The sequence below is a fragment of the Lissotriton vulgaris genome, chromosome 6 (genome assembly GCF_964263255.1).
Source record: "Lissotriton vulgaris chromosome 6, aLisVul1.2, whole genome shotgun sequence".
In the NCBI taxonomy this organism is placed as follows: Eukaryota; Metazoa; Chordata; class Amphibia; order Caudata; family Salamandridae; genus Lissotriton; species Lissotriton vulgaris.
Window position 1 is genome coordinate 1,234,422,632 of NC_141694.1, and position 16,186 is coordinate 1,234,438,817.

The 16,186-nt window shown below is 49.5% G+C and overlaps 1 protein-coding gene across 2 annotated transcripts in view; it reads left to right on the forward strand.

The window, feature by feature from the left end:
• Nucleotides 1-16,186, forward strand: part of LOC147708675 (E3 ubiquitin ligase TRAF3IP2-like) — a 219,634-nt gene that overhangs the window by 127,806 nt on the left and 75,642 nt on the right. For both annotated transcript variants that reach the window (XM_086925384.1, XM_086925385.1), the window contains one exon: nucleotides 12,600-12,716. In XM_086925384.1, coding sequence (XP_086781510.1) covers nucleotides 12,600-12,716 — 117 coding nt within the window. The remainder of the gene's footprint in view (nucleotides 1-12,599; nucleotides 12,717-16,186) is intronic.

A 16,186-nucleotide genomic window follows, 5' to 3' on the forward strand; every position in this document is an offset into this window, starting at 1 on the left:
GAGGGAAATCGTTCGGTCCCGGTACTTTACCCAGTTTTAGCCCAGTAATGGCAGCCTGCACTTCGTCCAGCGATATGTCGGCCTCTAGCGCAGGTAGAGCCTCCACAGCCACCACCGGCAGTGTAACCCGTGCCAGATAGCGAAGAGAGTCTTCGCACGTGCCCAATTGCCTGGTTTCGTAGAAGCGTTCATAGTAGGCCGCAAACGTGTCCGCAATGTGGGGATCTGAACACACAGTCCTCCCCCTCTCATCCAGGACTTCATCTACCCATCGCGCCGCCCTCTCTTTACGGCTGAGCCATGCCAAAAGTTTGCCCGATTTATCCCCCACGTCATACAGTCGGTGGAGTGTGGCCAGGTTTTGCGTCCTCGCCTCCTCCGACACTAGTTCCCGATAAAGCCTCTGGAAGTCCAGAAGTTTACACAGGGTTGTGGTGCACTTTGTACGTAGGTATTCATTCTCCAGCTGCACTAAGTCCCGTTCAACATTTCCCACCTCTTCCTTTCGCTTTCTCTTCTCCTCCCCTAACCTCCCATTTATTTTGTCTCTCATTACTGGTTTCAGTGCTTCCCACAAGGTCACTGACGAGTCCACCGACCCCTTGTTTTCGGCCAGGTAAACCTGTGCATCCGCGCTGATGCCCTTAAGTAAAGTTTTATTTGTTAGGTCCCAAGCGGCAAGGCGCCATGTGGCCCCCCTTCTGCAGCCAGAGCGGCCCAACGACACCAGAAGCGGCGAGTGGTCAGAGAGACCTCTCGCCAGGTATTCTGCCGTGTCTTCCATGGTTATTTCCTGCCTGGGCATGAATATATAATCCAGCCTGGAGAACACCTTGTGTGCAGCTGAGTAGAAGGAGTATGCAGTAGCGTCTGGGTGTAGCAGTCTCCAGACATCGGTGAGGCCTATGTCGGACACTATTTGGGCAAGGGGAGTCTGAGTTCCTCGTGCGCTGGGCGTCCCTGATCTATCTAGACCTCTATCCATCACGTCATTAAAATCTCCACCCACTAACTGTATGGTGTCCGAGGTGTCTAGGAGGATAGTCGCTAGCTTCTTCAGCGTCATCGCTTGTAGTTTTGGAGGTGCATATACTGAAACAAGAGTATAGGTGCATCTACGCCAGGTCCCCTGCACTCCCAAACATGTCCCCATTGGGTCCCCCCATGTGCGGGTGATACGGAAAGGGCACGTGTTGTTAACAAGAATCGCTACCCCCCTGGAGTCCGTCGTGTATCCCGCATGTCCCAGCATTTATATCTGCCCCTCGCTATGAATGCACAGGCCGTACCCCTAAGGTGTGTCTCTTGCAGGAAAACGACGTCAGGCCCCACTCTCTTGAGAAAATTGTTCACCAGCCCCCGCTTTATCTTATTACCCAGACCATTCACATTCCATGTCAGGACATGCAGTTTCTCTGAGGCCATAGATCATGCCAACAATGTACTTGCCATCCGGGCAGAAAGGTCGGGAAGCGCTGCACAGGACACCATACCATTCGACTGCAAATAACCAACTTGTCCCTCTTCCCCCCCAACCAGGACCCCCCCGCAAAAAACTGTTTCAACTGCCCCTCCCCTGCCACCCCCCTCCCCACCTTTCCCCCCGTCCAGCCCATCCATGTAACCATTAACAACTAGGACTTTCAGGCAAGAAAGGTCTGTCGCCCCCCCCCCCCCACAGGTTCCCAAAGCAAACTATTCCCAGGGCTCAAAAGTGAGTTCCACAGGGGGTATCATCTCAGTGGGTGTGCTGTGCTCCGAGTTCCTTCGTGTCTGGAGTGAACCAGTCCCCAGGTCCCATAGCAGCAGCCCGCACACAACAGTCTGAGTCAAAATAAGAAAAGGAGAAAAGATAATTATAACTTGCGTGGTACCGGCAGCGGCATGCTGCGGATACGGGTGTTGGCCCCCAACCTCTTCATGAGTGCGAGTCTTGCGTATCAATGTCCTGCTCCTCTATTCTGCCGGTTGCTCCCTGCTCCATCTCCCGGATCATCACCTCTAGTGGATGCGTTGACCGGACCGTTGATTCATCCACATCCGATAGCATGTCAGTGTTCAAGTCTTCCTTGTCTGTTCCATGCAGTTGGTCTCGTCCCTCAGTCCTTGGCACCAGATTTCCAGTGGCGGCGGGGGAGGCGTCGCAGTCTTCTCTCCATCGGCCAGCCACGTGAGGGTCCGGATATGGTGACGGGTGCGGGCCTCGCCGCATTCGCGGGATCTGTGATCTGGGAGGGTTAGGAGAGTTTCTCCGAAAGTTAGCCGCCGCCAGCTCCGTTCGGATCCTGCGTCCCTCTTCCTCAGCCTCGCGAAGCAAGGGTCTTTCCTCAAGCCACTGCCAGGCCTCCTCCGGGCGGCTGAAGAAATGCGACTTGCCTTTGAATATCACTTTCAGTTTCGCCGGGAAGAGCAGCATGTATGAGATATGGAGATCTCGGAGTTTCGCCTTGACCGAGTCATAGGATCTTCTCAGCTTTTGGACATCCTGGCTGTAGTCAGGGAAGATCATGATGTGCGTGTTCTCGAATTTTAACTCACCCGCCTTTCTGGCTTCACGGAGGATAAGGTCCCTATTCGCATAGTTCAAAAAACGTGTGATGATCGGTCGCGGCCCTGCCCCCTCCGGCGGTTTCGCTAGCAGTGCCCTATGTGCTCTTTCAACGATAAAACAGTTAGAGAACTGGGCACTCGGGAACGTGGAGCGCAACCAGTCCAGGAGGAAGGCCGCCGTGTCCGTCCGCTCAATGCCCTCTCTAAAACCCACGAAGCGGAGGTTGTTCCGTCTTGCCCGATTTTCGGCGTCATCCACTCTCCACTGCAGTTGCCTGTGGGACGCCTGTAGTTCCGCCATTTCTTTGCGGAGAGTTGAGACAGAATCCTCCGCCTCACTGATTCTGGATTCCGCCGTGGTCACCCTCTCCGTGAGGTTTCGAAAGTCTTGGCGCAATAGCAGGACTTCGGAGCCCACTTCACCTATTTTGGTCTCCAACGCAGCCCTGGAGTCTTTGATATCGTTTCTGGAGGCCTGAATTGCCTCCAGGAGCATGGCCATATCAGGGTGTGCCTCCGGGGGATTCTGGGGCATCTCCCTGTGCGTCCTCGTAGTAGCATAGTGCTCAATGGACTCCTGTCTAGCAGCCCGAGAGGGTGGGTCCCTCTTTCCCATGTCTTCCCGTGTATCAGGTCTAATGCGCCAGAGGGGAGTATGGCTCGCTGTAGTGGGGTAGGGCCAGGAGTCTCCTGCAAGGCGTCCCGTTTTCCGCACAAATTGTCCAGCAGGGTGCCTCCAGTCAGAGCGGAAGGATTAGGGAGAGGGTCTCAGGCAGGGAAGGGCGCTCTACAGCTACTACGTTCGTAGGCAGTACTTGTGCATCTGGAGCTCCAACAGGCACTGCTGGGGGCTGCTGCCTTCACTCTCCCGCACCCCCGCTCAATCGCTTCATTCAACCACGGGGGAGGGGGGGAGTGCCGCGCCACCTTGTCCCCACCGGCTCCGTCACCGGTACCAAGTCTAAGCGCCCGTATCTTGGAGCGGAAGCCTCCGGGCGGATCTCTTCAGCCAGCACAAGGCCGGTCCTCAGGCTCTCATCGGGTGTGCAGGCGCCGAATGCGCCCCCCTCCACGCTCGCCGGGACCGCCTGTCTCACGGCTCAGTTTGCTGGTGTTGGGGGGCCCCCAGGTCGATGCGCCGAGTCCGTGTCCACATCGGATTCTTGGTCGCCAGGCCCAGGATAGCCCAGTGGGCTGGGGGCAGTTGCCGTCTCTTTCCCCACCCCCGCTCAATCACCACAGTCAGCCACGGGGGGGGCCTGGGGAGCTCCGCACCGCCGCGATCTCACCGGGGGGACCAAGTCCAGCTCCCGTATCCCGGGGTAGAAGCCTCCGGGCGGGTCTCCACAGCCGGAGCGGGGCCAATCCTCAGCGCCGCTCTGCCAAGCACTCACCGGGTGTGCAGGCGCCGCGCAAGCCCCGGCCTCCTGACTTGCCGGGGCCGCCTGCCTCCCGGCTCTGGTTGTTGGGGGGTCCTCCGCACCGGTGTGCCGAGTCCGTGTCCGAGTCTGGGCTGGGCCGCTTATTGTCCACCAGCCGCCATTTTGCCTCTAGTACGCCGCCTCGGCCGCCGCCTCTTCCCCGGCTGTTTCAGAGCCCCGTCCGGCCAGACGATCTAGGTCACCGCGGCCAGTGCATCTGCGGAGCCTCAGGCTAAGGTTTTGGGGTCATTTAATGAGGTTTGGGGTAGGATATATCGTCGGATGTTTGCAGCGGGCCGGGAGCCGAGCTGAGACACGTCTCACTCGTCCATGTCGCTGGCCACGCCCCCCACAGTGCCGGATGCTTGTCCGCACTGTGCAATCATTGCAAACCGCATCTTGCACAGTGCAAGCGGTCGTTTTCTGCCGCTCGAGTAGATTTCTACTCGAGCGGCAGCTTGCTCAACGCAGACTGGTAGTTTCTCATCGTGACCGGTCGCGAGCATACGCGACCACAAGCAATGAGAAACCTGACCTTCCCGCGTTGAGCATCTCGCCGGGAGGTTTCTTTTCCAGGCTCGCGATTGGCTACTTGATGTTGCTGATCGCGAACGAGGAAAATGTCTCGCTGGGATGTTTCTTTGCTCGCTCGCGGTCGCCAACATGACGCTGAGGGCCGCGAGCAAGCAAAAAATGCCCACTACGCGTTTTTGCACTGTGCTATGTGCAATTTACGTAGTTGCACAAACTATGCGAGCGTAGCGTAGTCCTATGCCCAGGGTTAGTCGTAGCACACCAGAGAGGCACTCAGCCTCTCTGGTGGGAACCCAATGATGAAGCATGTCACCAACTAGGTTGGTGAGTGAGGGTTCTTTTAACAAACAAGTGTGATATTTCTTGCCGTTTCGTCTTGTATTTTGTATGCACTCATCAGTTGTTTATTTGACATTATTATTAGGGGGATCAAGAGTGACTCCTTATACTTCTCCCTCTCTCTCTGGTTGATTACCTATAAGCTATCTTTGAGTCATGCCAAAAACTATTTTGGGCAAGAGTTGCATTATTTATGCATTGTTATGCTGTTTCAAATATAAATATATTGATGAAAACCCAATAAACAGATTTATAAAAACAAAATAAAAAAGAAACTTTTGGCCTGTTTGAGGACAAATTGCAGATGCCATCTGCCACCGTCTTAAAATGTACTTTTGTCTAATCCCTGCACTTTTTGCCTCCTAAGCTTCCTTACTGCCCCAAGGCAAGGGAGCCCCTCATCCTCCTCTCATGCTGAAGCGCAGGGAGACTTAACTGATTACTCTTATCTACCTCTCAATACTAACCACAGTTGCTATTTTCAATTTTGATTATTAATGACTCTAGAACTTCGTGCAATATTTAGTTTTTGTGAACACATATTCTTTATTTCCATACATGCTGTTTCTTGTACTTAACGGTTATCATTCTTTTAATCTTTTATTAACTTCATAAAAAATAACAGTAAATACAGTGCTCCGTACACTCAGATAGAAAATCACAGCATAGCTAAGAAATGGCAAAGACAGACCAGGACAATGCAATCAAAGTCATCAGTATGTTCGTGCAATAGAGTCCAGAGCCAGTGCGACGATGAAGCAAGAATTATGATACGAACAGTAATCAGGACCAGCTAGGGGAACTATCGGGAAGGACGGCAAGGTAACTCAGAAGGTATGTCTGTGTAACTTGCACTAGAGGAAGCAGGGGGCAGCCAAGCATGTTGGGAAGTAAGTATAGGATTAGTATGTATGGAGTATTGTCAGGGGATCTGTGCCACTTTCACATGTGCCACTGTTGAGCAGGATAAGGCGATGAGCATAAGTGATTATTCGTGCCACATACAACAATAGTGGGGAGGAGTAGCGTCTTTCCAGCTATCTCTTGCCTCCGTAAGACAAACAATGCGGGGAGGGGTGGTCAGGGCACTTTGTGCAGTAATGCTGGTAGTTGCCAGCTGCGGGGGGGGGGGGGACAAACGGGGTGATCGCTATGGCGGGAGAACTTTATCGTGCTGGGCACTGAACGCCTCAAGGAGAACATCCCAACTCATCAACAGCAGATATTTGCGAAGTACACAAACTTCTTCACACTACAGTTCATCCTCTGCCCCTGCCCATGCGATGATCCCCAACTGACAGGCTTCAGTTCTATGAAAGGTGAGTCATGAAGGTCAAGCTGAGAAAACAAGAGGGCCCTGTGGAGCCTGGACCGGGGTTAAGCGGCCTTAGGCACCTGCATCCCATCTTTGGAGGTCTGTCTGCCCAGAAGAGTCACAGTGTTGGTTAGTAACTTCAGCCCAGAAATTGCTGAAGTTCGGGAATTACCAGATCATGTGTTGCAGTGATGTGGTGGCAACGTGCGCAAGAATAGTCAGCTCCCAGAATAAGAGTGTTTATTTTCTCTGGGGTCATATAGGCCCTGGATACCATGTAAAATTGTATGAGCTTCAGACAGGTGTTCCTGGTCACTGTAGATGGGTATGCAGGAACCCGTTTCCACTCCGCATCACTGAACACGCTCCCCAGCTCCTTCTACAATGCGACAAGTAAGGCAGCCAGAGGTGCCAAAGTGTGAGACGCAATGAGGAGGCAATTCATCGTATAAGATGGCGGTCATTGCCCTGAGAAGAAAGCATCTGAAGCCCGCCATGCGTTGATTGTTCATTGGTGGTAATCTGTCAGTAGCGGCGCAGCACATGTAATAGTGCATTATATGCTATGAAGAGACCTCTGGACAATCTAAAAATGTCCACAAGTGAGTCAGAAGGGCTCAAGGTGTCCTGAAAGAGATCTCCTAGGTTTTGGAATCCAGCGCACGCCACTGCTGAATAGGGGCGAGGGCCTCATGAGTTTCGAGGTGTTGCAATCCTTGCGGTAGTATCGTTGGTGCATAAGAAGATGGATACACAGGTCTCGCTTGTAACATTGATGAGCTACCCGCACATGCTCGAGGGAGGGGCGTGGAGAGGGGCCTACTGGGCAAAAAGTTCGGAGCACTTCTATTAGACTCCATGCCCTGTCCGCAGAGATGGTGTCATCTAACTTGTTAGCAGCAAGCCAGTGAGTCAACCACTGTAGCTGGGAGGCAAGGTAATAATACTCAAAGTTAGGGGGCGCCCCGTCCACCGTACTCAGGAGTGCGCTGGAGTTTTGCTTGTGCTACCCAGCACTGACTCTTATTCCAAATTAGCTTCCAAGCAGCAAATATAGGTGGTGGAGGAATTTGGCGGGAAGATAAAGAGGGTTAGCGAAGTAGACGATGAAGCATAATTATTTTAGACAGAGCAATCCTACCTGCCAGTGACAGTGGTAAAGAGCACCAAAAGGGTCGTGACTGTGTGCATAATTTGTCAATCTAGTAGGTCCCATTTGGAATGATAAACGTGTATTCTTATGTAGCAAAAGGTGTGGAGCTTCCAGGGCACTATATATTGGCCTAGAGCTTGCTACACTGCAGGTGCATTCTGGCAAAGTGGAAAGAGGCATGACTTTTCAGTTTACATGCAACCCCAAGACTGCATAAAACTCCTGTAGGGCAGATTTATGTTCCGCCAGGCCACGGAGACATCACATAAGTATAGAAGCATATTGTCTGCATTAAGGAAGACAGCTTGTGTTCTGTGTAGTTCTGTAGTTTGAGGGTCTGTGGTTCAGTGTTCCGAACCCGTTCAATAAAGGTTGTCGGAAATAGATGATTTTGGTATCAGCGAACCGCAAATGATGAGTGCGGTATGCATGAGTGTTTTCGTCATGTTACGCCAATGGATTCACTGTGCATTTGACGATTTCGTTTTGAACCCTTGGGTTCCATTTTGTGCATGGCAGCCATTTTGTAATTGCCCTCACATAGGCTGATGACTACAGGATGACTGTGGCCAAGCAAGTCTCTAAGACACGTACATCTTAGTTGACTTCTGTGTGACCTGGCCTAACTGACTCTGTTGCCTGAGGCTAAACCAGTTCCCTGTTAGGCAGCTGGTCAGATAGAGATCAAAGAGCAGGATATTGCTGCTTTTATTGCACATGCACACACCCCCTATCTTGTTTCCAATCTGTTTCTGCTCCTTCCTTTACGACATAATCACTGACTTGGGTTGAGGTTTTATGATGGATTTGTACGGCCTGATCGAACAGAAACATTGGAATGTGCTTGGTCATTTCTGGTGGGCTGGACAACTGAAAGTCAGTTTTTCGTTACATGATACTTCTGAAATGTTACTTTGTCATTGGCTAGTTTGTAAGTAATTGATGCTAGCCAGGAATGTGATTTTTGGCATAAAAGACCATGCTCCGCTCATTGAATTTGTGCAGTCTCTAGCGAACCACCCGTGTTGTGCTTCGTAGACCTCTGTTCCTGGTTGCAGCCAATAAATTTGATCTTTGACGTCACAAAGAAGTATCCCGTGTCTCTGTACTCTAAGACAGGTGAATCCGAAGACTTCGGGCGTTGTTCCCTGGCGCCGCTGGGTTTAAATACCCGGTTCTTCATCTGTCACCCAGTAAAATACCCCAACTCTCTCCACCCAGGCGCACCCTTATTGCTACAGGTTCCATCACCAAGGCATAGAGAAGAGGGTAGAGTTAACAGTGTTCCTGCATAACCTCTGAATTGGGAGAACATCAGATATATACCGGAAAATGCGCACCCGCATCACTGGTTGTGCATAAAGCAGTTGAATAAGGCAATCAGCCAACCACCAAAGCCATAACAATGAAGGAGGGTAAACCGGTATATCCAGTCAAACGAATCAATGGCCTTATCCAGGTCCAATAGAAGGCATGCAGATCTGGGTCGAACTGCATGACCTGAAACATACAGCGAATATTTAAAGATGTGTGCTGCATCCAGATAATAAGCCATTTTGGTCTGGGTGAATCAGGTGGGTGAAAAGGGGGGTGAGTTTGTCCGCCGGGAGCCGACTCAAAATTTTATACTCTGTGTTTACTATCACCAGCGTTCGTAAGGATGGTGGGTCTGTGGGGTCTTTGCTCGGCTTGAGGATGGAAACTAAAGCCACTTCATGCAAGGTGGCGGGAAGTGTCTCCTGGTCAAGCACAGCATTGTACATTGTTTCTAGACGCAGTGCTAGCATGTTGGCAGCTGTACTGTAAAATTCTAAAGGAGTCCATATGGGCCAGGAGTTTTACGGATGACTAGCGAACAAATGGTTCTCTAATTTCATCTGCAGAGATCGGGGTATACAAAGCCAGCTGCTGCTTAGGGGTGATGCATGCCAAGGGGACACTATCGAGGTAGCAAGCCTCTGAGGATCCCGCTGTGGGATTAGATGAAGCGTACAGGCCCCCATAATGAGTAATAAAGTCAGAGAGAATCTTCTGTGCTATGAGGCGTAGTGAGTCGGGCCTGCTCTGATGGGCGTGATGGGGTGCTGGGTTTGATCTTGTCTCACGAGCTAGGCTAGTAAGGCTTCCCTGCCACGACGTGTGTGTGCTCCATATATGCCTTAAGATTAGTGCAACAAAGGTTCCGTATGATAAGTGTGTGCCTGCTCTAGGGGGAGATGTACAGTGCACAGACCCAATTGCACCTTCTCAAGGGATGCTAGGGAGTCCTCTAAACCTTTTAGCTACGCCTCTAGCCTGTGCTGCGCACCCACCCTGGCTACTATGCTTTACCCCTGATGAAGACCTTAAAAGCTCCCATTCTGTGGCTCTAGTAGTAAAAGAACTCGTTGAGCACTGAACTCAGCCAGGAGCAGAATGTCACATCTTCAAGCATCTCAGGCTGCATGCGCCTTGTGGGGATAATTGCGCCGTGCATACAGATCATGGAGAGCGTGGGTAGAAAGAAGATACCCTATGGCTGGGATAGCGGAGGCGCCAAGCATCTGTTAGGGTCCAATGTGTGAGCAAGTGTACCAGGTCTTCAGCCATATACACCTTAGGGCCCTGTGGAAGGGGGAGAAGGATCTGTCAAGTACAGTATCTCATACACAGTTAAAATCCCCACCACGATCCAAGGTGAAGTGGCTCATTGCGCCATCTGTAAGGATAGGGAGGCCCAATACAAGGCTTGGTCCATATGAGCGGCATAGACACAGGCAAGGACGATGGGGGAACCTTCTAGGTTTCCAGGGAGGAGGGCGTATCAACCGTCTTTGTCGATGCTCGAGGGCAGGATCTGAAATGGGGTGCCCTCTCTGATCCATAGTAATGCTCCCCTAAATGGATTCTCATACTTAATAGATTCACAAGGTTTAGCTGTACTGAGTCCATTTCCAAGATTTCATCAAGCATCATAATTGAAAATAGCAATTGTGTTTTGTACTCCACTGGTGCATATACTGTATATTGTGTTTGTTATAAGTATCCTATGGGGAAAATGAGTCTTGATACTATGAATAAAGTATATTAGACACCCATTCAACTCCTTGGCTAGTGTTACATTTGGGTTTGCAGGTTGCTAAGGAGACTAAGGAAGCAGGCAGTTACATGTCCAGTTACTTCAGTGAAGAGCAAGTTAGACATAAGGGAACCCCACCCGGAGCTATAATGTAACAAGCTCAGACCCCAGCTGTAATTATACACTCCAAATGTCAAGGATAGAACACTCACCCTAATGACATCACACATTCCCCATCACTCAATACTCCACACCAGGCTAGCATAGAAGATCACCAGGCTAGAACAAAAGACAGGATACATCAATTAGGCACTACATTAAAAGCGACTAATCCCTAACTAAGCCTTACCCTCGCTCAATTACAATTATAGTCTGCAGAGATACCCCAGGAGAGCTGTATTGTGGCCTAGCTCCATCGATTATTGCATGTTAGGGCTCCAATAAACCACATCAAAAAAACGTTTTCTGAGGGGAGTGTAAAATATTTTGAGAAGATCCATGGGTTTGCCAATACTGTCACGCTGGGTGCCATATCCCACAGACTCCGCAAGGGGAGAAATGCACTGTGGACTCTAGGCCCACTCGCCATGTAGGCAAAACCTCTTCAGCGCTGATACTTTCAGGTCAGCAGGCCTAGTTCTCTTGTGCATTGCATCTGTAAGCAATTGTCTTAGATTTTGAACTGTTTTTGACCTCCAGTTATTTTTCTCACACAACTTTGTATTCAGTGCTAAATGAAAAAAATAAGGGGCATATTATCAAGGGCGTTTATCTCCGCTTTTTTACTTTAAAAGCCAAGAAAGCAGAGATAAAATTATCTCCCTATTACCTAGCTGTCGCTAACACCAGTTAGCGACAGCTAGTAGGAGATAGCGACCATCTTGGGCCCCGCTTTGCATGTCAGTGATATTTATCACTAATGACATGCAAAGTAGGCGTGCCAAGATGTTAGCGACTGGAAACAGTCGCTAACATCGCTATCTCCTATTACCAACTTTTGGAGATATTCGCGCTAAGCGCGAATATCTCCAAAAGCTAACACCTGCCCCTGAGCAGTTCTTAGCCATGTTATCTAATGGTAGGTGGATAACATGGCTAAGAGCATTTGCTCGGTAATGCATGAATATCGCTGACTTTACAGCGATATTCATGCATTTCGGCCGATTTTTATCACTTAGGAGATAAACCTTGATAATAGCAAGGTTCCTAAGTGATAAAAATCGCCCCAGTTAGGCGATAAAAATATTGCCGCTAAACCAACATAGCGATAATTATCGCTAGTTGTTGGTAATATGCCCCTAAGTTTGGGAGGCCAAAGTTTTTCCTAGGAGCCCGTCGCCAGGTCTTCCCAATGCTGGGGTGCTGAATTCCAAGGCTGCTTAGGCTTGATTCCACCTCGTGCCTCTTTCTTACACCAACTTACACTTCCTGTCCTTATTTTACCTCTGGAGGTTCTTTTTCATCCCTCCTTTCTCCCCTCGTCACAGGTTCCTATCTTTTTACTCCTTTTCATGCCTTTCTTTCTCTTCGTCTGGATTAAAGTTTGGTGGTGAAAAATGTGTCCTGGTCCCCAAAACTCAGTGCTGGTGCGCCCCAGCTTCAACCACCTGTACAAATCACTCTGCTGATACCCATAGCCCCTGCCTCACTCTTTTCACCCATCCATCACTTTGCACCCATGACATGAAGAGGCTAATCATTGCATAGTCACTCTATTCTTTTTTCATGCTGATCCTTATAATAGAATGTTTTAAAAAATATATTTTTATTACGTTTTAGTAAACGGTACAATAACAATGTATCACCACTTGCACATTTGGAGTTATGAAACCTGGAGTACTTCTTTTTGTAGGTGTCAGTGGCGCAGGCCTAATTTAAGGCCCCCGAAAGGACCCCCATGCAGACCATAATTTCTCCCATTTTTTGGAGCAGCCTCTTCCCTCATAGACCACCCTCGGTTTTCGTGCAGCAGCCCCTGTCATTTTCCCATTCCGTTACCTCTGTAGCCACCGAAGCCCCCCACCTTCTGGCTATATTCCGTTTTGGCACTATAGACCCAGTATTATCCATAGTATTGGATAGTTTGGTTTTTCATGTCTCCCCTTAATGTCAGCACAAACCAAAATACTAGAATGTTTTTGTTTTTATAAATGTGTGTACAATTTTCATTATCAAAATAAGAAAACGTTGTATGGTTTTCATATATGTTTATTTCTCTGCTTTTTACAGAAAGCTGTGATGATATTCATTGCTATTAGTCCGAAATATAAACAGGATGTTGAAGGTGAAGGCGCCATGCTGCTAAAGGATGAACATGGTTTGCATACAAAGTACATTCACAGGATGGTAAGTGGGCAGATTATTCTTAAAAGAAAATAAAGAACAGCAAGGTCTTCTGACCAAGAAATAGAAGCATTGTGACTGCCTTGTCTTTTTGGGCTATTGAATGGCAGTTTAAAAGGTGAATGGTCTGTGGTGAGGTGGTTGTACTGGTGGTAAATCCCTTTACAGTGGTAGCTACATATGTGTCACTTCTTATCTGTGTCAACCCCCCCATTTCAAGCATTTGTGCCTCAGGAATGGTAAAGTTAATCTAAAACCCTCTATTTGAAAACTTACTTTTTAGGTCTCGCCTATGCAGCGCGCATGCGCTGCTTAGGAGAGAGACCTTTAGCCATCGATGTGCCTTTTCAGCCAAAAACGTGCAAGCGTTGCATTGCTTTCAATGGCAACGCGTGCACGTCTGGCGATTCCCTTGCAGGAGCAAGCTTTGACACCATATGTTTGTAATTGACTTGCAAACATATGGTGTCCCTGCTTGTTTCCGGAAGCGAGACAGGCACATGCCCCCTCCTGTCTTCCCTCCCCCTTCTGCCTCCTTCTTTAGCGCGAGTCGCGCGAGCGTGTGAGTTTTCTTTAATACTATGGGTACCGATCCTGCTTTGTTGGTCCTTGATTATAATCCTTGTATTAACTTTGGCTGCACCTTTATATAAATCGTCATTTCAATTTGTAAAGTTCGATTGAATATAATTAAACCATTGTGCTTTGTTGACATGATTCTGCCATGCACATGAGATAAAAGGGTGGAAACTGAATTTATATTCGACTATCAATTGAGTGTTCAGAACAAGGTTTTGTTGAGGTAATTGTGTTCTGGTCTCTACATCACCCTGTGTCGGCGTCTGGACTTTTTAGGGGGCATTTTTGGCAGAGAGAGCTGAGCATTGGTGTTACCGACACTGATTTGTGCTGGTTTGTAAGCAGCACAGACGGCAGTCAAAGATGTACAGACCGCGACGAGAGGGAAGCTGAGGTGAAAGTGAAATCTTGGGGCGGAGAGCGGTGAGCCACTGAGCGTGTATGGGACATACACGTGCTCTGTCAGTGCCCCGCAGCCAAAGTCCGCAACATCCCCTCTCAGAAGTACCCAGTCTGCCCCTGGGACAGGCAGGCGCAGCACACCGGCAGCCCTGGGACTGGCAGGCACGCCCGACCCGCAGCCCTAGGACCGGCAGGCGCGCTTCACCCGCAGCCCCGGGACAGGCAGGCGCAGTCAACCCGCAGCCCGTCGGACAGGCAGGCGCACCTGACCCCCAGCCCCCAGGACAGGCAGGCGCGCTTGACCCACAGCCCCCCGGACAGGCAGGTGCGCTTGACCCACAACCCCTCGGACAGGCAGTCGCGCTTGACCCGCAGCCATGGCCATCGCGCACCGCCGCCCGGTATGTCTTCTCGTACTTTCTGCTGAAGGTCTCGACCAAGAACAAGTACAAGGGGCTGCAGCAGGAGCTGGCCGTGGACAAGATCATCAGCTGCATGTCCGTTGGGCTACCGATCCCGCTCATCTCGCTGGCCTTCGCGCAGGAAATCAGCCCGGGTAAGAGGAGTCAACGAGCCAGGTGCACTCGGCTGGTGGCGGCTAACACCCAGCTCACTCTGCAGCAACAGGCACACTCAGGACGGGCGCCGAAGAGGGGCGCTGTTCGCACCGCGTCCCTGGCCCAGCACCCATCCGAGGCTCTTATCAGTTATTAACACATGCCCAACACACATCACCATTAAGGATCGTCTAAGAGGAGTGTTCAGGTCTTTAAGTGGGATGCAAAAAACGGGGGGTGGGAGGTCAGGTCTCTCAAAGGGTGTGTCTGATGTAATGAAGGGCGTGGCTTAAAAATAGGTAAGCAAAAAAATGTGCTTAGCATAATGTGCAGTTTGACTGCTATTTTGCTGTTTCTGTCAATGCATCCAGATATTTAATACAAGTAACATTACACCTACAACTAGTCCGGACTGTTGGCTTTGTCAATGGTTGTTAGTTGCATAGGATAAATAAGCAACAACTACAGCGTCGTTGTATATAATATTGAAAATGCTTCAGTTCTTGTGTCCAGACACAATTTTACATCTTCTCTCAATCCTTACAAACCACCCTGCGTCCTCCCATGACAAGTACCGCCTGCAGAGACAATGCCACCTTAGTACGAAGAGTAAGTCCCCCTTACTCAATTGCAGATCGAGCACCCTGAAACACACATAAGTAACTGCACAGACCATCCTCTCACCGGCCACTCGCAGAGCCCCCTTCCCTGCTGGGCCAGCCCCAAGAAGCAGCCTGCACTGCGCCATCTGCAGGTACCGCCCCAGACGTTACCTCATCTCCACGGGACACCCCCTCGACAGGATGCTCCTATCGTAATCTTAATTGGACATTTCAGATGCAGTGATTTATTTATACAGAGGGTTGGATCAATATGCGTTTTCTTAATTTTAGTTACATTCTTTGAAGCATAAAATGTAGGCTTCGTACGCCTCGTATTTTCACATGTTTCCAGAGCGTGCAGTTTAAGTTGTATTTTTTAGTAGCAGGGTTTATACTTGCGCAGGACCAGCGTTGACATCTCGCCTGTTGGAGTTGCACTAAACCACTTCGAGCAGTGGTCGCAGGGTTTTCCATAAGGGACTTTTTCTTAGTGACAAGACTTGTAGGGCGATTCCCAAGTCGACAAGCACTGGTAAACGCAATAGGTTTTGCATTGGAAACTATTGTCTCCGCCAGGCCCTTTTCTTCTTCCTTCACAGCATCTGTAAAAAACGCTGATGCTGTACAGTATCATCAAAAGGGAAAAGAGCGCAATGATGCTGCAACTTCATTTTAGATATGCACATGCATCATTTGTTACAAGTCCTTTGTTTGTTGATACACAGAAAAGCAAGCATTGTCATAGCCAATAGGTCTCGCCTTTGGGACCTTATAAGTGTTTAGCCATGCAACGGTTGGTGTTGTTGCACCAAGGATATTGTGCTGCATAACTAAATACTTATAAGGTCCAAAAGCGAGACCTATTGGCTATGCCAGTGCTTGTTTGTATATGACAGAGGAGGGAGCTGGTTCTGCCATCACTTTAACATTACAGCATACAGCGCCTGCAGCTATACTGGTATGCCGTTGGAAGCCACAGAAAGCAGAATAAAGGGGACAGTGCTAAGAGAGTATGAGCTGATGGGGCAGGCTGGGAGGATGCCTTATGTCCAGCTTTGACCCAGCCAGATTGCAAAGCCACAGAAAAAGCAATTGTGTGTTTTGCATTGCCTAGCAGCAGAATTAGTAGTTTTGCCTTACTTGTGCAATCAAAAAAGTCATAAATAAAAAATACGTACATAGAGGCATTTGAGTGAACCCTCTTCATCCATTGGTCTGTTTAAGAGGCATTCACATTTTCCTTCCATCCACAACAGCATTCAGCATGAGCCAGGGGGTCAGCACACTTCAAATTCAAAACAGACTTTATTCGGTAATATTTCAACCATAAAAG